The sequence below is a fragment of the Notamacropus eugenii genome, chromosome 6, assembly GCF_028372415.1.
Source record: "Notamacropus eugenii isolate mMacEug1 chromosome 6, mMacEug1.pri_v2, whole genome shotgun sequence".
NCBI lineage: Eukaryota > Metazoa > Chordata > Mammalia > Diprotodontia > Macropodidae > Notamacropus > Notamacropus eugenii.
In genome coordinates this window covers 343,649,942-343,672,177 of record NC_092877.1, presented here as the reverse complement: position 1 = coordinate 343,672,177, position 22,236 = coordinate 343,649,942, and the positions used below count along the sequence as shown (strand labels likewise).

The window sequence follows — 22,236 nt, the reverse complement described above, 5'->3', positions numbered from 1 at the left end:
ATAGAATTAACTGTACCAAGAAATAATCACATTCAGAACTATAAGTACATTCCCTTTCCCGTAAGTGAGTGTCAGGCATTATGACAAACAACCCAAGTGGCAAAAGTCAAAAAGCTCTTTTACATTACAAAAAGTATCATTGGTGAGTAGAGATGATACATGTCTATATGATCTCCCCAGCCTCCATATCTCCAAACTATACCACCTGGACTCCAGCCTCCTTTCACTCCTTATCCTCTTCCCACCAGAACTCTGGGCTCTGTTCTTAGAGCTCCCTTGGGCTCTGCTAAGTAAGCTTCCTCATCCTTTCCCACAGAACCAGGCTTGCTCATCACTTCCCAGCCCCTTTAGACCACACCTTGGCAGCACCTCTCTATTACTGTCTTCTCTTGTTATAACATCAGCTCCTTGAGGGCTGGGCTGCCTTGCTTTCTCATATTTGCACTCCTAGTGCTTAGCGTTGCACCCTGCACAAAGGCACTTACTAAATGCTTACCAGTCACTCACTTCTTCCCCTCCTGACTCAGCTTGCTTTGTGAATGTATCTGCCCCAAGGCTGCTGTCATGAGTAGTGAGTCTCTGGCCCGAGCAGCCAGCCCTAGACATGCTCACTTCATTCTTCTTCCCTCTGTGTGGTCTCCCATTAGAGAGGGCGTGAACGCCGTGAGGGCAAGACTGTGGAGTTGGCTTGTATTTGTATTCCAAGTGCTTGGCACATAGTGCTTGATAAATGATTTATCTATCATCTATGTTCATACATACACACATGGACGCATGATTTCATAATTAAAAACAAGTTTTTTACCATTCTGATTATGACTCTTTCTCAAAATGACTGATCCTCATTTACCAAGAAGAGAACGGTGTTGATAATAAAGGTACTGTCAATTAGAACACTATCAATGCTGCCATGCTTTCTAATGTGATAATAAAAGACGCCGATAACTGGGCCTTTCCGAAAGAGGAAACAACAGAGGCCACTGGCTGAGGTTGACATGCCATGACTGTGACACAGAAGGGCTCACTACTCTAGATCCAGGTCCCAGAGCAGGGTCTAAAGTGGGATCTTCCCTGCAGCAGCCCAGGATGCAGGCAGGGAGCTGAGGCAGGGAACATCCACTCCCATCCTCTACCCAATGGGATGGCTCTAGTGGTATGCACAGAGCCTAGATGAGGCCAAGAACTTAACAGCAGCAGCAGGAGCTTTAAGACCCTACATGCCACTCACCTTGTTGACATCGAACTCTGAGAAGAAGACCTAGACATGTGGCGGCTACTTGTCGTACTTGCTGTTGGCAGTTCCAAACCCACCTAGAAGAACATGGTATATTGCTCATTATTATGCCTGAATTAGACAGATTTTTATTTCACTATATATCAATTACTTCATGATTCATCTATGGAAAATGTTTACGTTCATTTGCTACTCATCATTTTTATCATAGGAACTAACTCAGGGAACTTGTCATCCAATTCCATTATTTAACAGGTAATTAGATGAGGGGCTATAGAAATGAAAGAATTTACCCAAGGTCATACATAGCAACAGTGGGATTTGAACCCAAGCCTCTCTACTGTAAAGCAAATGTTCTTTTCACCACACCACATTAGTGCATTGATTGAAAATCCACTCATTGAAATTCTCCATAAATGAAGTGATTAAGAGAAGGTATTATTACCTGTTGAAAGTATGTTTGGAAAATGCCGCCTAACTCAGGGTTTTCTTCTGTAGCCTCAACTAATAATTTGTCAATGGACTTGTTATAGTCTTTAATTTCTCGAAGACTTATGTCATACTCTTCTAGAGTCGGTTCTTCCGTTTGCTTCATAAGACGGAGTTCTTTGGTGAGTTTAGTGCACTGTTTGGGGAAAAAATACCATCACAGTTTGACAAAAGTCATTTCAATTGTCAAATACATTTTTTTTTCTAAAACAGCTATTTGGTTGCTATTTGTAATTTCATAAAAGATACTGTTACCTGTCTCTTGACTCTCTCTATTTTGGGCTTCTGCTCCTCAGTACCACTGCTTAATTCAATTGCATAAACCTGCTTCTCAGCAAACCTTTCTTTGTAATTGTTTATTAGATTTTTCAAGACTTCTAAAGTATTTTCCATGCTCTGTAGGATACAAAGTATTAATACACCTTAGACATAACAGGTAGATATGGTCAATTCTGCAAACTGCCACTTGGCAGGTGTTTTCTTCATTTCACTTATTTTAGTTGTTATTATGTGCATTATGAGACAACAGTAAAGCTTCCCTGACTTCCTTTAAGAATCGGATCAAATCCCATCTTCTGCAAGAAAATTTCCCCAACTCCCTCACTGTGAGTCCCTTTGTTAAATTAAATTAATCACCTTCCACTTACATTGTGTCTATCTTATATTTGTTGTTATTGCATGAGCTCCTCAAAGGCAGGGACCATGTTTTTGCCTTTCCCTGTATCCCCAGGGTTTGGCACACTACCTGGTACATAGGAAATGTTCGTTGATTGAATAACTAAAGCAGGAAGAACACTGGCATTGAAATCAGGGGATCTGAGTTCAAATCCTGACTTGACCACTTATGTCTCTATGACTTTTGGCAAGTCACAACCTCCCTAGTCCTAATTTTTGTCATCTGTAAACTAAAGGATTTAGACTAGATAGCCTGGAAAGTCACTTCCAAATCAAGTCTATGATCACATGAACTGTGATGATTTGGAGGGAAAATGAGCCAGTATAAAACTCTGAGGAGTTGTTTTTTGCTTTGCTTCTCTCTTTTTCTGACTAGATCTGGACTTCATTCGTGTAGGGAGCTCCCTGCTGAGAAAATCCTCTTGTTTAAAGGGTTGCCTTGCACAGTCATGTCAGAGATGGAATTTGACCTAGATCTACCTGCCACTAAGGCCAGCTCTCTTATTCACTACCCAGTGCTGCCTGCTGCTAGAAAATCTAGAATGTTTTTCCTAGATCTTGATAAAAAATACATGTTGGATAAATTGTCATATCCAAATATTCCCTTCACATACTCTAAGCTCCAGCTAAATTCCTGCTTGCTGTTTCCTGAACGGAGCACTCTATCCCACTCCAGGTCCTTGTCCTTAGGCCAGGATGGCTCTCCTTGCTGCCTCCTCTGGGGACTCATCTCTTCTTTCAAGTTCAGCTCTAGCTGCATCTCCTTGAAAAGGCCTTTCCTAACTCATTCTCCTAGACATTGATGACTTCTACCCCCCTCTAAAATGAAAATCATTCTATGTTTAACTGTTAAAAATGCCACATTTCATTTGCCATCTTTTCCTTTAGCTTTATTCTTGGTCTAGGCTGGCATCTGTATTTTCGGATGGTCACTGTTACCCTGAGGTAGGTCTCAGAAGGGTATTGGCAGGCTTTCAAAAATAGTGTTGTCCGGCAGATCCCACTTTCAGTCACACAACTGACTCAAACAACTCACTGTTTTTAACACCTGTTGACTTTTAAAAGTCATGATTCACTGGAGCAAAATGCTATGTGGAAGATTCTCCTCTCAACAAGATGCAACCAGAGACAATTTTGTTCAATAACTCTGACTGGAAATGTCAAATGTATGCAGGGATAAAATCTCTCCCAAAGTATTCACAGTTCTCTTAGAGGCACTGTTCTCAGGACTAGATTGGGAAAAACTTCGCAAAAAGGATGTTGGTATGAAAAATAATGGGTCTTTACTTCAGTGAGAATAATGACTGAGGTCACATTAAAAACCCTTTACAATTACCTAAAGGCAATCCAGCCCACTCTATCACATTCAATTCTGGGCCAAATATAATGCCAGCCTGTAGTGTCTTTCCAAGGTATAGGATAGATTTCCAGAGTGTCCATCCTTTCACATTCCACCATCTAAACAAGAGATAATCTTCATCCACTTGATTTTCCTTGTGTAGACAGCTAGGCCAAACTCTTGAGCACCTATGGATCTCATCCTTGCCACCTCTAAATTTATGATCCTCCATGAGAATGAATACGTATTTTGGAAACCTTGGCCTGTTTGTGGCCTCAAGGACGTGCTACCCCTACACTTCTGCAGAGGTCTTACTTTGTTATGCAGTTACACCAAAAAGTACATCCTTCTCTCCCCTGGGAATATCAAGCTCTGTCCTTCGCTCTCCTGTGAACCAAACTCCTGACGCACATCACTGTGTGCCCTAACCTGTGAGGACAACTCATCATAAAGAGGAATAGTGCGTATGGAGATACTGTAGCCGAAATCGATCCAGGTCACAGTACTACTATGGAATCACTTTTTCATTCATTCATTCTCTTTTATTCTGTCTTCCTAGTGAAAGGGAGCAAGTTAAAGTGTGGAAAGAGCACAGGCTCTGCAGTCAGAGTATCTTAATCCAAATCCCCTATGTGCTATTTATTGTATGGGTGGCCTTGGGTAAATCACTTCCTCTCTATAGTGCTCATCTGAAAAATTACTACTCAAAAAAAAAGAGAATCAAGAGAATATTAGTAACTGTGGGCCTCCAATGCTTACTTTCTGGTGTTTATAAAATTTTTAGAGGACATACCCATAATGAAAATATGAAAAGGGAAGCCAAAAAAATATACTAACAACAATCGTATCTTCAGTCACATGATTGAGAGTCACAGAGAATGAACAATCCTGCTGTGTGCATTACTTATTAATTACAAAAAGGCATTTCACTCAGTAGAAGTCTCTTCTCCCAAGGGGGTCATCCACACTTGTGTGTGTTCTTCCTTCGTTGCCAAAGAAGACCATGCCATCAGAGAAATGATGACATGACTTGCACTTGACTCTGTTTTGAGTGAGGGAGGGCTGTGCAGGTCACCAGCCTCACTTCTCCTCCAGAGCCTTCTGAATCCAGTGGCCAGATATTCATCAGGATGACTGGAGATGACCCAGGATGAGGTAGTTGGGGTTAAGTGACTTGCCCAAGGTCACATAGCTAGTGAGTGTCAAGAGTCTGAGGTGAGATTTGAAATCAGGTCCTCCTGACTCCTGCACTGGTGCGCTATCCACTGCACTACCTAGCTGCCCCTTAGTAACAAGTAGGGAAAAATGTGAAGATTGCCATTGAGCAGATGTGGATCCCTAAGAGAGATTGGATAGCAAGTTTGTTTGGAGTGGGGTCATGAAGTAGTTTTGACTTCACCCCCAAGCTGCAAAAGATAGCAGGGGGTAGATTTAGGGTTGAGGAAGGAATACATCAGTTGTAAAAAAAATGATATATATTAAGACTGTACATGATTCTTTGTTAAATAAGAACCCAGAGATAACTCCCTTCAATGACCCTCTTAACGTCAAATGAAACATAAAAACAGAGATGTGTGTATACCCCAAGTGTTCACTATGATAATAGAGGATCCATGGTGCAAGCGTCCAGGTGATAAAGTCCCCCAGATTCTCCTGTTTGTAAATGATATCATGCTTGATGCAGTCAGCATACCCCCACACACTGACAGGGCCTCCAAGATCCCTGAATACCTAAAAAAATCTACACAAAAAATTAAATGGATAAAAATGTCTGCTTTCTAGACAACAACATGCAGTTGGATGCCCAGTTCATTGCTTTAGTCCATTAGTGTATTTATTTGGAACAAGCTCTTCAGATGAACATGGAATTGGACCCAGAATTAAGTCAGAGAGTGAGATGAAGGGAATTGAGGAAGTATCATTCAATGATTTCGAGTTGTTCCCCAATGTAAAACTCTACTTAAAAAAAAAAAAAGTGATGCTTTGCAGTTATAAATCTTAGAATATCACAATTTCTGAAGAATTAAGTTGCAGGGGACCCAAAGGGTCATAAGAAGAATGGTGGGCACTCATAGGGGGCAGTATATTTCTAATGGTGACCAAAGGAGGTGGCACTGAAAAAACCAAGAAACTGAAAAGGAAGTGGAACAAGAAGTAACACAAGAGGTGGACAGCCCAAGTGCTCCACTGGAATCCATGAAATGGAAGCAGACTTGGAAGGAAGTCTCCAACACAATGGGTAGGTCCACCATGTAGGATTAATGGACAAGAATTACACAGGGTGAGAGAAGTCTTAGATGGGTTTCCATTCACACCAGAAGTACCCACATCAATAAAGTCACAAATCCACTGATCTACTGAAAAAAAAAAAGACATATTTGTTGAAAGAATTGCAAGCAGTGTGGGGCAGACAGCATGCTCCACAAGCACCAGTACTTGGTACTGGTTGGTACTAGTTGGACCAGTACTTGGTAGCCAGGTAACCAGTGCCAAATAACATTTAATGGTTCTCAGCTTTGGTTTCCTTTTCTGTAAAATGGGGATAAAAACACCTGTAGTAATGTAAAATGGGGATACCAGGTACAGTAACCAGGTCCCAGAGTTTCTGTGGAGAAAGCGTCTTGTAAACCTTAAAACACTAGGCAAATGTGAATCATCATTGTTGGCCATTTACCTGTATATCCTCCTGAAGTTCCCTGATTTGTCTTCGCTTGTATCTGTATTTTTCATCCACATTTCTTTTTTGTTCTTCCAATTTCATTTTTATTTCATATTCAGTACCTATGATTAAAAGAACTTTGGATAAGATTGGACAAAGCTATTGAGGATAAGCTAGACAGACAGACTTCATGTTGAATGCTCATAAAGTATTTAAGTTACTCTCTATCCCATCGACTTACATGCAAGTCCTTTCAAAGGCATATCCTGATCTCCTGACCCAACATGCTGTAACCATTCCCTGCCTTCCCAAGCCTTCCGGGGCTCAATACTGCTAATAGGATAAAGCACCTACTCCTCTGCATGGAAATTCCACCCCAGTCTGGCTCCAATTAGCTTACATTGCTTTGTCCTATGTTTGAATGTTGGCCTGCTGGCCCTCTCCCCAATTCAACATTCAGTATCCTAGCCATGTCTTCACACAAGCTGCTTCTTCCCCCTTGGAATGCACTCCAACCTTCACTTCTTAGAATGCTTTACTTTCTGCAAGGCTTAGTTCATATGACCCCTCCTATGAGAAGCCTTCCTGCGTCCCCAGTTATTAATGCTTTCCCTCTCCAGTTATCTTGCATTTACTTATCTATTGATTCTTTATACTATAAGATTCTTGATGACAGGGATAATTCATCTATGTATCTGAACTCCCAACCCCTAAAACAGTACCTTGCACATATCAGGTGCTTAATAAATGCTTATTGAATACCATACCCAGGAAAACACAAGTTCTCTGAGGACAGGGACTATTGCATTGAATCTTTGCAACCCCAATAGCTACCACACAACAGCTGGCTCCTAAAAGGCACTCAAATATTTGCTGCCTAAATTACTAAGTATTTTTAACACATGGAGAAGTCTCTCACACAGACATCATATCATGCCACATGCTGCCTTAGCCATCAACTAACCCTAAACTGAATATATACTCATGAGGGATGACTAAATAATAAATATTTAAATAAATAAATAAATGGTGGTTTTCTTGAATCATTTCTAGACTCAGTGTCAATTCTCAAACCTTGCTGATACTGTCCTCTAACACTATACAGAACAACATTCATTGATTTTCTGTGTGTGAGAGTGAAATGGATAACCATGCTACATGAACAACAAGCTGAAGGAGCCTGGGATCAGAACCAGCCATGAAATAACTGCAGAGTCCAGAGAGAAGGAGGGAAGAAGGATCTGGAGAAAGAGAATGGAGCAAGTGTGACCCCGACAGAGGAAGATGGGGTGGCAAGTGTACTGTTGCCCTTATTTTATCATTCTCTAAAAGCTTCCTAATTGGAACCTCAGATCTGAATGAATTGAATCTCATCTTATTTTAAAATCCACTTTTAACCCATTTTCAGACTGGTAATCCATCGCTTCTCAAGGAAGTATGGTTAGAAAAACTTGTTACATAGTCAGAAGTAAGGCAATGTTTCTGATTAGAAATAATAATGAGAGGGAGGGGACAGAGGCTGATGAGGGGCCAGTCTTTGCCACAACAGTGTCATTAAATATAAATACATTATTAGAAGAAGAAAAGCACATGAAGATCCTTGGTCAGCTCTGAGTAAAACTTTCTACTAATTCTTCTGGTCTAGCCAAGTGGTGCCTGTAGGTGGAATGACTTAATCCTCCTGCTTATCTGGCAATGATTCAGACGCAAGGGATCCACTCTACAACTCGTCTTCCCTGTTAGATTGTGAGCTCATCAAGAGCAGGGGCGGTTGGATTTTTGCCTTTCTTTGCATGCTTAGCGCTTAGCATGGAGCATAACACAGAGTTGGTGCTTCATTATATTCAGACTGACAACAGAACAACTTTCACTGCATGCGACTCATGAGAAGGGACAGAAGCCTGGTCCACATACTGGTTGGAGTGATTTTCTTAAAGGACTGTTTGTAGTTGGAGTTACAGGTGTTCAGCACACGCAGTGTGTTTTCTAAGGCATAGATCTCCTTCTCAGCCTTGTGTATCTGGGTGTCCAGATTGTCACCTTCACGCTGGAGCTCCTCCTTGGTTTGTGCTGCCTGTGAAGTACAGAAAGAGTTGTGTCTGATCAAGTGATTGATGTGAGGAAAAGTGACCTCTCTTTGAGGGACCATCATACCAAATCTATATATAGACAGGCATAATATGATAATATATATGATACAATATTCGTATAATAATTTCATTAAATTTAGGTCAAAATAAGGATAAACTCCCTTGTAAAACTAAAAGCTTAGTTGGGGAGAATATATCCATCTCTTACTGCTGAGTCATCTATGGAACTGAGGCACGATGACTCATTTCTTTTTTCAAAGTCCAAGATGGGGAAAAGGAAGACAATAGTTAAGAGTTTCTTGTTCTTATCTCCCCTTTGCCCTTGAGATGTAGGAAAACTGTGCCCACTTCATGTCTCCCCTACCATATCTACTCCTTAGACAGGAGCCGGGGGGGGGGGGGTAGGACACACTAGGAAGCAGCAGGGGGATACCAGATCCTACGTATGGAAAAGATGCAAGATCCTGCCCCAATACAGAAACGTATGTGGACATTTGGTGCTTCCCTCTCTGTTTACCTGTTGTTCTGGCCCCTCCCCCTTCAGAGCTGGGACGATTGTTTTTTTGTCTTCATATGCCTAGTGGCAAACTTATGGGAAAAAAATGGACAAGAGCCACACCAGCTGGGTTGCATTCTGCATGACCAGAAGGAACATCCCCATTGTGATCTCTAGCACCTAGTATAGTAACTGGCATGAAGTGGATGTTGAGTAAGTAATGAATGGAGAGTCCTGAATACTGGCTCCTCAGATCCATTCCCTAAAGTAACTACCTCAAGTGCTTTGACAATAGAAAGTAAGTCAGAAGACCTGGATTGAATCCAGGCTCTGCCAGGACCCTGAGCAAATACCTGGGCCTTAGTTTCCTCTTCTGTAAAATGAGGGGTTTAGATTCAGTAGTTTCCAAGGTCCCTTCATTTTATGATTGCATGAATCTATGGACATATTGGCAAATCACAAATGTAATCCACATAAGACAATACCTTTATCACATAGTAGGCTTGTGTTTTTTCCTCTTCTCCTTCAGGAGGCATCATGACAACTGTAAGAAGTTCATATCTGTTCTTCAGTTTATCAATCTGGCTTAGTCGGTCGTGAAATTCAGCACTGATTTAAAGAGATATTAAAAAAGAACAATGCTAAAAAGATCCTAAATATTTGTTTTATCTACAAAAGAGTACTGTGGTTTACTAACAAAACCCCAGACAACTAGCATTTAATTGAAATAACCAATAGTTCTAATAAAGTACCAAAATACAAAATAGATCCATAAAAATGTTCAACATTTCTATATAAAAAAATTCAAAAGGAAAGTGATTAAAATTAATATAAAATGCTTAAAATATCTGAGTCAACCTATCAAGGCACACGCAAAACTTTTATTAATACAATTACAAAACATTATCTGAAGAAACAAATGAAGGAGAAATCAATGGAGGAAAATCCACTGCTCGAGGTTGAGCTACATCAACATAATAAAAAAGACTTTATTGCCTAAAACAATAATAAATTTATTGCTATATCAATCAAACTACCTTTAAGAGAATACTTTGGAGAACTAGACGAAATAAGAATAATTCAAGGAAAAAAAGATCTGAATCTCAAAGAAAATACTGTTTTTAATGTAGGAATGGCACTTCTCGGTCCTCAAATTATATTATAAAGGTGTAACCATCAAAACCACTGAAAGATAAGCATCAGAAACAATTAAATTCAACAACCCATACAATAAATCAGAGGAAACAGATCCATAATAATGCCAGCTAACACTATGCTAGCACTTTAAGGTTTGCAAATCACTTTCCATATATGGTACCCACTGTTTCTTACAACAACTGTGTGAGGAAAATGCTACTATCATCCCTATTTTAGAAATGAGGAAACAGGCTGAGACAAATGAAGTGATGTGCCCAATGTGGCACAGCTGGGAAGTGTCGCAGGAATTCAGGCCTTCCTGAATCCCCCCTGGCACCACAGCCACCACGCTGCCTAGTTTCTGTGAAGGGAAGTATTCCCAGTCGAACAAGAATTACTGAGAAAAGTGCAAAAATTGAGTTTGGCAGAAATTGGGTTTAGACAAGCATCCCACATCATATGAAAAGTCAGCTCAAAATAGAGATGCAACTTGAATATGTATACATATACACATACACATATATACATACATATACATATACATGTGTATGGGTATACACATACATATATATCACAACATAAAAAATGTGGAAAAGAAAAAGATCAGGTACCTTTTGCTAGTATTGCTAGAATAATACTTCATCAGTGAGGGATGGTACAGAAAGGATAAAACAGATAATTTCTGTGCATGAACTAAAGCCACGCAGCTAGGACAAGAAGGGAAATCGCTGAATGGGAAAACAATTTGCATTCAATATCCCTGAGAGTTTGATATCCAAGATATGCAGCAAATCATAGTATATGTTGTGCTGCAAAAGTGCTTAGCAAGAGAACTGAAGAACAGTGGGAAATGGAGTGGACATGAGGGTCCTGCTAGGTCAGGAAGAAATGGCGTGGGCGTCCCTCTGACAGACCACTTCTGCCTCCCCAGAAGTCATTTGGGGTAAAGTGTGAGACCAGTGAGAAGTGAATTCTCTAACATGGAAGGAGGCTGAGACCACAAGTTCATTAAAAGAAAAAAAAATAATTTTTGCAATGGAAATAGTGAGACATTTTATAGGTAATTAACCAAAAATATCCTCAAGCATAACTTTTTTCTTTAATTTTTCATTGCCCTGGACTTCCCAAGCTATGTTCAGTTCCTCCTAAGCATTTCCAACTGGTCGTCATCTTGAACTCAATGTATCCAAAAGTGAACTCATCCCCAACCACCTTCCTCACTTCCCCACCATCTTCCTCCCTAGCAGTCAGACTTGGCACCTAAATGTCATTCTCCTTGCTCAATCTCACCCCATCTCCATATCCAATTAGTTGCCAACATCTGTCATTTCTGTATCTTTCCTATAAACCCCTATTATCTCTCCTCTGAAAGTGCTACCCCCTGGTGCAGGCCCTCATCACCTGGGCTACTGCAGTGCTTTACTAGTTGGTCTCCCCAGCTCCAGTCTACCCACACTGCAGTTTATCATCTATCCATCTGTCAAAATGCTCTTCCTAAAGTATGAGCCTGAACATGTCACCTCCTCCCATTCAATAAACTCCAGTGGCTCCCTATTACCTCCAAGATCAAATAAGAAAACTGCTGGCTTGAAAGCCTTCCTAATCTGTCACCGTTCTCCTTCGTCAGTCTTTTCACACCTTCCTCCCTTCCAGACTCTGTGACCCAGTGACACCACCTTCCTTCCCTTGGTCAAAATCTCCATGTCCCCCAACTGCTGGACTTTTCATTGGCTAGTCCCTCTGCCTGGAATTCTCTCACTCACCCATCATTTCTGACTCGGCTTCCCTGGTTTCCTACAAATGCCAGCTAAAATCTCACCTCCTACAAAAAAATTTTCCTAACCCCCCCCGCCATGAATGGCTTCCATGTATAGATCTCGTCTGTATGTTGTCTCTTATATTAGATCATGAGATCCTTGAGAGGTGACATTGTCTTTTGCCTCTCTTTGTATCCCCAGCACTCAGCACGATGGCTGACCCATAATAGGCATTTAATAAATGCTTGTAGCCTCAACATGACTTAACTAAAACCCTGCCTGGGGGCAGCTGGGGTAGCACAGTGGATACAGTGCCAGGCCTGAAACCAGGGAGACCTGAGTGCAAATCCAGCCTGACACTTAATAGCTGCGTGACTCTGGGCAAGTCACTTAACCCTCTTTGTCTCATCTGTAAAATAAGTGGGAGAAAGAAATGACAAACTACTCCAGTATCTTTGCCAAGAAAAATCCAAATGGGGTCATGACGAGTCAGACACAACTGAAACAACTGAACAACAAAAACAAGTACGCTGTTAGTGGAGCTGTGACTTAGTCAAACCATTTGGGGAAACTATTTGGAACTATGTGAAAAAAACAACTAAAATATTTATGTCCTTTGTCCCAGAACTCCCACTACAGGAAGCCTCATATCCCATGGAGCTCCAAGACAACAAACTAAAATACCTGTCAAAATTTTTTTTATGGTATCCACCTACCAATTGGGAAATGGCAATTGAATACTACCGAAACATGAGAAACAGGAAACATAAGAAATTCAGAGAATCATGAGAAGTAAAACCAAGAAGACCCTGAACTAGATATTAATAAGGTCGAGCCACCCCTACTGAAGAGCTCAATCAGCCAAGGACATCAGATTAGGTGTGAGAAGTCCTCAATCAATTTGGAAGAAGCAAAAATCACTGGATGAAACAGTGACTGCACAGGAGGTGTATTGGAATTGGATGGAAAGACTAAGTCATGTTCTATTTATATTTATAATTCTGGCTAACTCAGTGGCAAAAAGCAGTCCAGAGTTCTACATCTGAAAAATGAGGGCTGTTAGGGGGAGATTATTTCATATAATTAGGGTGAGCAAGTAAACATCTCTACAAGGGGGGGAGCAGTGGCTGACACCTGAACCTCACTCTCATCTGCTCTAGTCAAAAAATAGGAAGAAAACACACTCATGCACATACACATGCACGCATGCAAGCACACACCACAGCTGGGTACAGAAAGACATTTCACTCAATAGGAAAATAGAAAAGAAAGGGGAGAAGGGAAGGGGGAAACAGAAGGAAGACAGAGCAAAAAAGGGATTGATCCTAAGCCCAACAAACCCTAAAGAGGTATGAAAACATCTACAGACTTTTTTTGAGGTAGTAAAGTATGGGAATCTGAATGGCCACCCATAATTTGGGTAATAGTGGAACATGTTCTGACATATAAATGGGATAGAATTCTACTGCCATAGAAATGACTCTCAGATCCAATCCTAATCTCTCTCCTGAGCTCCCATTGCAAATTACCTGTTGGATACTTAATAGCTAGCACTTATAGTGTTAAAGCCTGCAAAGCATGTAAAAAAAATGTGTTTGTAGGATTATTTTTACTTTTATGGGACTGGAAGGCTTATCCTCATTGATGGAGTGATAAACCCTGATAAATATTTACATGCTAAATACCAGGATCATTTCAAACTTATGGAAATTCTCAAAAGGAGATGCACACTGTAATGACACTGCATCATACCACACATAAAAGCTAGATTTATCCAAGAGATTGAAATAAAAATGCTTCAAGGGCCTAAAAATTCTGATCCTGGGCTTTCTGACAGGAAGAAACGTGAGAATTTGTTTTGCTTCACTGTACATATTTGTGAGAAAAGTTTTTCTTTCCTTTTCTTAACAATTTGAAAAAAAGGCAAAAAAAACAACTTGGCAGAAAATATGGAATTATGAGAAGGGACTAGCAGAGGAGTGCAATAGAAAGGCTTGCAGAAGTTTTTAAGTACTTTTAAAACGTATAAAACAAAACAGAATGAAGGTCAAATCAGCAAAACAATTTGATGATAGTTTTAAAAAAAGAAGAGAAATGGAACAGCTTAGTCACACAACCTCAGGTAGCCTCACATTCCTAGGCTAACCTAACTAAGGAGTTGCAACAAAACTTTTCAAAATGAAAACTCTCAACAAAAACTGCTAAGAAAACTGGAAAATATTCTGGCAGAAACTAGGTAAAGAAGAATGGTTCATACCACATACCTAAATACATTCCAAATGGACACACAGTTTAGCCAAAGGTGATAGCATAAATAAATTAGAGGAATAAGAAATGACCTTTCAGATCTATGGATGAGAAAACAGTTCCTGACAAGATCGAAATGATTACAAAGGATAAAATGAATAATTTTGATAATATAAAAATTAAGAGGGGCAAAGTCAATATGGTGGAGTAGAAGGACTGAGCTGCTGGAGATCTCCCCCTGTAGCCCCTAATATACCTGTAAAAAGAGACTCTAAACAAATTCTAGAGGAGCAGAAGCCACAAAATGGCAGAGTGAAAGAGATTTCCAACCCAAGACAGCCTGGAAGTCTGACAAGAAAGGTCTATCGCACTGGGCTTGGAGAGGAGCAGAGCACAGTCCAGCCTTAGTGGTGTGGCATGGATAGGACCAGAGCAGGATTCAGAGCACAGAATCATGGGGAACAGCTGTGGTTCCCAGATTTCTCAACCCACAAACATCAAAGACAGCTTCAAAGGTCAGTAAGAAAGCTCTTTCACCTTGGTGAGAAGGGAGTAGGGTCCAGCCCTAGCCCCAAGCCCAGGGCAGTGGCAATCAATGCATCAGCTTCCGCTTTTGGAGTCCTCAGCCTAAAGACTCTGGGGGAATTGAGCAGCTGATCTGGGTCTCAGTCCTGAGTGGCGGCCCTGGGGTGAGGAGGAGCACTGGTGTGGTGGAGCTGATAGGTCTTGAGAAGGAACCCTACTCACAGATCCTGGGCAGAAAAGCTTGTGGTTGCTTCCAGACCAGAGTGCAGGCCAGGAGAAGAGTAATTCCTCTCCCTTGATTGTGCCAGCTTGGAGGAAATGAGAACTTACAGGTCCATCCACTGATAAAGGACTCAAAAGTCAAGCAATAAGCTGGGAAAATGCCCAAAAAAGGGAAAAAAATAGGACTATAGAAGGTTACTTTCTTGGTGAAGGGGTACTTTCTTCCATTCTTTTGGATGAGGAAAAACAAAGCATACCATCAGAGGAAGACAAAAAAAAAAAAAAAAATCAAGGCTTCTGCATCCCAAACCTCCAAAATAAATATGCAATGGTCTCAGGCCATAGAAGAGCTCAAAAAGGATTTTGAAAATCAAGTAAAAGAGGTGGAGGAAAAATTGTGAAGAGAAATGAGAGCAATGCAAGACAATCGTGGACAGTGAGTCAATAGCTTGCTAAAAGATACCCAAAAAATACTGAAGAAAATAACACCTTTAAAAATAGACTAACCCAAAAATGGTAAAAGAGGTCCAAAAAGCCAATGAGGACAAGAATGCTTTAAAAAGCAGAATTAGCCAAATGGAAAAGGAGGTTCAAAAGCTCACTGAAGAAAATAGCTCTTTAAAAATTAGAATGGAGCAGTTGGAAGCTAATGACTTTATGAGAAACCAAGAAATTACAAAACAAAACCAAAAGAATGAAAAAATAGAAGACAATGTGAAATATCTCACTGGAAAAACAACTGACCTAGAAAACAGATCCAGGACAGACAATTTAAAAACTATGGCACTACCTGAAAGCCATGATCAAAAAGAGAGCCTAGACATCATCTTTCATAATTATCAAGGAAGATTGCCCAGATATTCTAGAACCAGAGGGTAAAATAAATATTGAAAGAAGCCACCAATCACCTTCTGAAAGAGATCTGAATAGAAAAACTAGAAATATTGTAGCCAAATTCCAGAGTTCCCAGATCAAGAAGAAAATCTTGCAAGCAGCCAGAAAGAAACAATTCGAGTATTGTGGAAATACAATCAGGATAACACAAGATCTAGCAGCTTCTACATTAAGGGACTGAAGGGCTTGGAACATGATATTCTAGAAGTCAAAGGAATCAGGACTAAAACCAAGAATCACCTACCCAGCAAAACTGAGTATACTATTTCAGGGTAAAAAAATGGTCATACAATGAAACAGAGGATTTTCAAGCATTCTTGATGAAAAGATCAGAGCTGAATAGAAAATATGACTTTTAAGCACAAGAATCAAGAGAAGCATGAAAAGGTAAACAGGAAAGAGAAATTATAAGGGACTTACTAAAATTGAACTGTTTACATTTCTACATGAAAAGATAATATTTGTAACTTGAAACTTTTCTCAGTATTTGGGTAGTTGGAGGGATTGTATACACATACATACAGTCAGAGGGCACAGGGTAAGTTGAATAGGACGGGATGATATCTAAAAAACTAAAATTAAGGGCTGAGAGAGGAATATATTGGGAGGAGAAAGGGAGAAATGGAATGGGGCAAATTATGTCTCATAAAAGAGGCAAGAAAAAGCTTTTTCAATGGGGGGGAAAGGGGGAGGTGAGAAGGAAAAAGTGAAGTTTAATCTCATCACATTTGGCTTAAGGAGGGAATAGCATGTATACTCAATTTGGTATGAAAATCTATCTTACACTACAGGAAGACAGTGGGGTGTGGGGCAGATGATAGAAGGAAGGGTAAATAGGAGGAGGGAGTAATTAGAAGTAAACACTTTTGGGAAGGGACAAGGTCAAAAGAGAGAAAAGAATAAATAGGGGGCAGGATAGAATGGAGGGAAATATAGTTAGTCTTTTACAACATGACTTTTATGGAAGTCTTTTGCATAACCACACATGTATAGCCTATATTGAATTGCTTGCCTTCTCAGTGGGGATAGGTGGGGAGGAAGGAAGGGAGAGAAGTTGGAACAAAGTTTTAAAAACGAATGTTAAAAATTGTTTTTACATGCAACTGGGAAATAAGATATACAGTCAATGGGGTATAGAAATTTATCTTGTCCTCCAAGAAAATAGAGGGGATGGGGATAAGAGAAGGGAGGAGTGTGATAGAAGGGAGGGCAGATTGGAGGAGGGAGTAATCAAAATTCACACTGTATTGAGGTGAGCGGAAGGGAGAGATGGGTAGGGAGGGAGGAAGGGAGAGAAGTTGGAACTCAAAGTTTTAAAAACGAATGTTGAGAATTGTTTTTGCATGCAACTGGGAAATAAGAAATGCATGTAATGGGGTATAGAAATCTATTTTGCCCTACAAGAAAAGAGAAAAAGTGGGGATAAGGAAAGGGAAGGGTGTGATAGAAGAGAGGGCAGATTGAGGGAAGGGGTAATCAGAATGTGCAATGTCTTGGGGTAGGGGGAGGGGAGAGATGGGGAGAAAATTTGGAATTCAAAATCTTGTGCAAATGAATGTTGAAAATTAAAAATAAATTTTAAAAAATTTAAGAGGTTTTGCACAATAAAAAAGAATGCAGCTAAAATCAAAAGGGAAATAGGTAATATGGGGTTAAAATCTGTGCAGTAAGTTTCTTTGATAAAGATCTCATTTCCAAGACATATAAGGAATTTATTCAATAAATTCAAATTATTGAGAATAAGAGGAAGGATATATTGGGAAGGTGATAAATGATCAAGGGATATTGAATAGGCAATTTCCAAAGGAAGAAATTTAAGCTAGTATAGCCAGATTTTAAAATGCTCTAAGTCACTGATAGAGAAATACAAATTAAATCATCTATGAGGTGTCATACCATAGCCATCAGCAAAGTTGAAAAAAATGGAAAATGAAAATGAAAAATGGTTCATAGGAAAACAGGCACACAAATGAACTGTTAGGGGTAGGGATTACTGTGAATTGGTACAGCTTTTCTGGAAAGCAATTTAGAACTATTCCCCAAGAGTTACTAAATGGTGTGTACATTTTGACCCAGATACCAATATTAGACTTACATACACATACCCTGATTTGCCAAAGAGACTAAAGAAAAAAAAGGACTCATATGTAAAAAAGAATTTATTAAAAAATTTCTTTTTGTAGTGGCAAGGAACTAGAAACAAAGGGGTGTCCACCAACTGAGGAATGACTGAAGAAATTAGAGTACATGAATGTAATTGAATATACTTGTGCCATTTTTTTAAATGATGAAAGGAAAGGGTTGAGAGAAACCTGGGAAGATTTTTATGACCTGGTGGCAGCAGAACCAGGAAAACAATTCATATAGTGACAACAACCTTGTTAAAACAACTGTGAAAGCCCTGAAAACTCTGATTTAAGACTTTTAAGAACTCTAAAGACTACCCAGAATTCCAGAGGCCACACATGATGAAAGGTTAAATGTAACCAAAAGACAGAAATAAACATCCACCAACAGCCTGGGAATTGCCTGTTTTAAAACCCACTGAATACACCTGGGCTCTCCAGACAGAGGTGATAGACTCAAGGTCCAAAATGAGACATACGGGCCTGGTCAATGTTGAATTTTTTTTTGCTTGACTATGCATATTTTTGCAAGATTTTAAGGGGGAGAAGAGAAAATATTTTTTGGTTAATTGAAAAAATTAAATAAAAATAAAGACAAGGAAACTGAGAAAAAAAATAAAGTGAATTGAATTGGCAAAGCAAAGAAGGCCAGATAGAAAAATAGACAAGCAAAACCATTTGGAAAATTCCATGTTGAATTTACTGTATACTTAAAAGGAAAAGCAAGCTATATGTTGTGAAGAATGATGTACAATCTTTCTTTTCTTTTTTTATGGACATACTCATTTTATTTGGCTTTTAAGTTCAAATTTTGAAAATTAAATTTAAAAAAAAAAGAAAACCCATGAGCAACAATCAAGGTCAGACTTGGGGAAATGACACATCAAAAGGCTCGTCCAAGTATGCTTAAGAAAAGCATGACTTCATGATGAACATTAAAGAATTTGTCTCAGAATGTTGTGAACTCAATGCCAACATAAAATAAAAGACTGCAGCAAAGGAAGAACATACCACATGTCAAAAAAACATTTAACGATACAAAAAGTTGTCTAAGTTTTATGGGCAGAAGTCAACATGTTTAATTAACTGACTTTGGTACATGACCCTGGGCAGGACACTTAACCCTTGAGCAAAACTCCAATGAAGAGAAATGAGAGGACATTCCCAACCCACCTCATTGAGGCAGGGGGAGGGGGCGGGGGGGTGGTGGTGGTGAAGTAGGAGGTCCACAGATGTTGCTCGTTGTACATGTTTTCAAATTTTTTCAATGTATTGATTTGACTGTGTTGCTTTCTCCCCCTCTTTTTTTTAAAATATAAAATACTAAGTACTAAATAGTAATTGTTTTTCTTTTACCCAGGAACCCTGAGGATCTTCCGTCCCAGTTTGATTTTTCTTTTAATTTTATTAAAAGAGGCCATCCCTTGAGTAACTACTTAGAGAGGACTATTCATTCAATGGGTGTATCTCACTCAAAGTGAGAACCTGAAAAGACTTTAACCTAAAATGGTCAGGGTCCCACAATGCATCCTGGGCCATCTCCCGTTGTCCTGATAAATATCAGGACACTGGACCCCCAGATGGCTCTGGAGGAGAAAGTGAGTCTGGTGACCTTGCACAGCCCTCACTCACTCAAATCAAAATCAACTGCAGGTCATGTCATCATCTCCTTGATGTCATGGTCAAGTGGACCACGGTCGAGAGGGAAGGACAGATACAACAACAAATACAAAATACAATTTGTTAAACGGAATGGTTTTCTAGGAGGGGGAGGGAAGAATATACTGGGGAAAACTATGATGATGTAAAAGATGGAGGACATCAATCAGCTTATTTTATTTTAAAGTGTGTGCCCTCTGAGGGTAGGGATCCTTTCCCCTCCTTCTTTATTTCTTCAGCACTTAGCACTGTGCCTGACACACAGTGATTAATAAATGCTTACTGTCTGGGGTGTCTTTTTGAGCCACAAGGCCCTACCTTAAATGGGCCCAAAAGAGTTTATTCCTCCCAACGCTGAATGGTCAGCCTAGTTCTTCTACAAAAACCTCTTTTAAGTCCCATCAATAAGGACATTTGAACATTTCAGAAGCAACTAAAAGTGAATTCCAATATCTACAAGCAGACCCATCATGCAGGAACGTGACTGGCTACCTGATGCTCTGCCGTTCTTGGTCCACATATCTGATCTGAGATGAAAGCATTGCCTTGTGAACCTTGATTTCTTCAGTCCGCTCTTCCATCGCAGTATATAATTGCTGCTTCCGCTTCTCCAGGGAAAGGACTTCATCAGCTTTAGAGTGAAGCAGTTCTCGTAGACGTTTCATTTCTAGCTTCTGAAGATTATCTTCGATCAACAAGTCCTACCCAGACAGTCAGATTATAAGTCATTGAAAATAGAAGCCTTCAAAGACATTTTTCTCTCTTTATCTTACTCAGCAAGGTAGCACAAAGGATGATATTCTCAAGGAAATGTTAATACTACAATGAATATAAATTTTAGGCTTCCCTAAAACACAAGAGTAGAAAAACAACGTTCCTAAAGAATAATGTAGAAATTACTGTAGTGAGTACCATTTTGCTAATCTAACTTTCTAGGAACTTTACTTACAAGAATGATGAGTAAAAATGAAACAAAAAATGCAGAGAACAGAAGTTCAGGAAGAAACACAGACAAGCAAGACAGCTTTGAAAGCTACATGTTAAACAGCTAAAAACTTTTTAATGTCTTTTAACATAGCCCTTGGGTTGTTACCTGTTTCAGGTTTTTGGCTTTCTGCAATTCTTGTTCTGATCGGTCAGTGAAAAGAGTGAGTTCGCTTATTTTGTTCAAAAGACCATCTTTTTCTTCGCCAGTTTTATATATTGCCTTCTTGAGAAAATAGAGGTCATTCTAATAAGGGAAAGGAACGAAAAAGAGATTCCAATGACTTCTATGTCATGGCAAAAAAAAAACTGATCTCATACATATTTTGTGTTTCTAATTTTCCCAAGTCTATCAATTGACTGTCCATTGAAAACATGTTTTCCCCTTACTTTTCTGAAGAGAAAGATGACTGCTACCTCTTCTCTAGGTGAACAAATAATTACCCCCTAGCTCAATGATGACATAGAAGTGATTTAACTTCTCTCAACCTTGGTTTCCTCAGCAGTAAACTGAGAGGGCTGGACTAGCCAATGGCTAAGATCAATCCCTTGGAACGTTAGAAGTCTTTTGATCTGTCAACAGGCAAGCACAACTTCATGAAACTTATGTGCAAACTAGGTTGATTACAAGAGAAATGAACATGCATGTGGAACCCACAATCTGCACAGAATTTTGCATTATTATGACAGCAGGACAAAGGAAGGAGGAGATACCAGGAAGAGGAGTGTCATCCGAGGGGGAAAGGTACAGTAAAGATGGTAAAAGGACAAGAACCTTCCTGAAGGGGAGGAGCAAGGAGATGGCAAAAGTCACATTCCTTTCCCTTTGGAACCTCCCGACTATGAAGAGACAGGTCCCCCCCTGCACAAGCCTAGTGCAGACTGTCTTGACACCTGTCTTGACTCCCAAGGACACACAGGGAGTCGAGCTTGGGATGCAAACAACATAGGTTAGCTCAGGTCTGGGGGAGAGTTGTCCTTCATCCTTGAGACATTCAGGGCCTCCTGCATGCTCTGGGTCCAGTGTTTCTGGAAAATATAGCAGCCCAAAAAGACAAGTTCAAGGAACCCCTTAACAGTTCTTAACAGGTCAGAACTCTTATCTATAAATTTGTCAACTAATTCTTGAGTTCAATGAAATATCATTCAACTCAGAGAACACAGATATTCTAATTGGGTTCCAGTTCGAACGACTGTTGTTTTTGTTGCTGAATATCTAGGCTCATTTCTTAATTTACACTGTTTAATGGATTCTTTTTTTTTTTTTTTAATTCCTTCCTCCTGAAAAAGGCTGGGGGTCTGAGGGAAATGGGAACGCAGTATCTTCAAAATAATGCTTGGATTTATTTATGACACAGACAATAAGTGTAATTTATTCCAACTTTTGGTTCTCTAAGTGGTGTCCTTCATATTGCTCCTGTTGCAGATTTTAGCTTTCTGGCCTTTTTGCTGTTAACATACACATGGATCCTATTACTGGTGAGGAAAAAAAATACTAGAAAATGAGCGTGTTTGAACACACAGAAGGCCCTAGTTTCAGAATTGTTTCTTTCTTTCTTCCGCCCCTGCCCCCTCCAACATAGGCAGTACTTTATCTCACTTGTCCCTAGCCCCAACATGGCTCCCAAGGCCCATTTCTAGTTTTTTCCAGCTCCATCTTGTGCCCACTCTGACCACTGTTGGCTCCCATGTAACCTCACACA

At 39.8% G+C, this 22,236-nt stretch overlaps 1 protein-coding gene across 1 annotated transcript in view; it reads right to left on the bottom strand.

Moving 5' to 3' along the window:
- Window positions 1–22,236, bottom strand: part of CCDC39 (coiled-coil domain 39 molecular ruler complex subunit) — a 55,872-nt gene that overhangs the window by 6,423 nt on the left and 27,213 nt on the right. The window contains exons 12-19 of the mRNA XM_072618389.1: window positions 20,643–20,780; window positions 20,042–20,250; window positions 9,468–9,591; window positions 8,311–8,470; window positions 6,412–6,518; window positions 1,979–2,119; window positions 1,680–1,859; window positions 1,229–1,311 (exon numbers count right to left, since the gene is read on the bottom strand). Coding sequence (XP_072474490.1) covers window positions 1,229–1,311; window positions 1,680–1,859; window positions 1,979–2,119; window positions 6,412–6,518; window positions 8,311–8,470; window positions 9,468–9,591; window positions 20,042–20,250; window positions 20,643–20,780 — 1,142 coding nt within the window. The remainder of the gene's footprint in view (window positions 1–1,228; window positions 1,312–1,679; window positions 1,860–1,978; window positions 2,120–6,411; window positions 6,519–8,310; window positions 8,471–9,467; window positions 9,592–20,041; window positions 20,251–20,642; window positions 20,781–22,236) is intronic.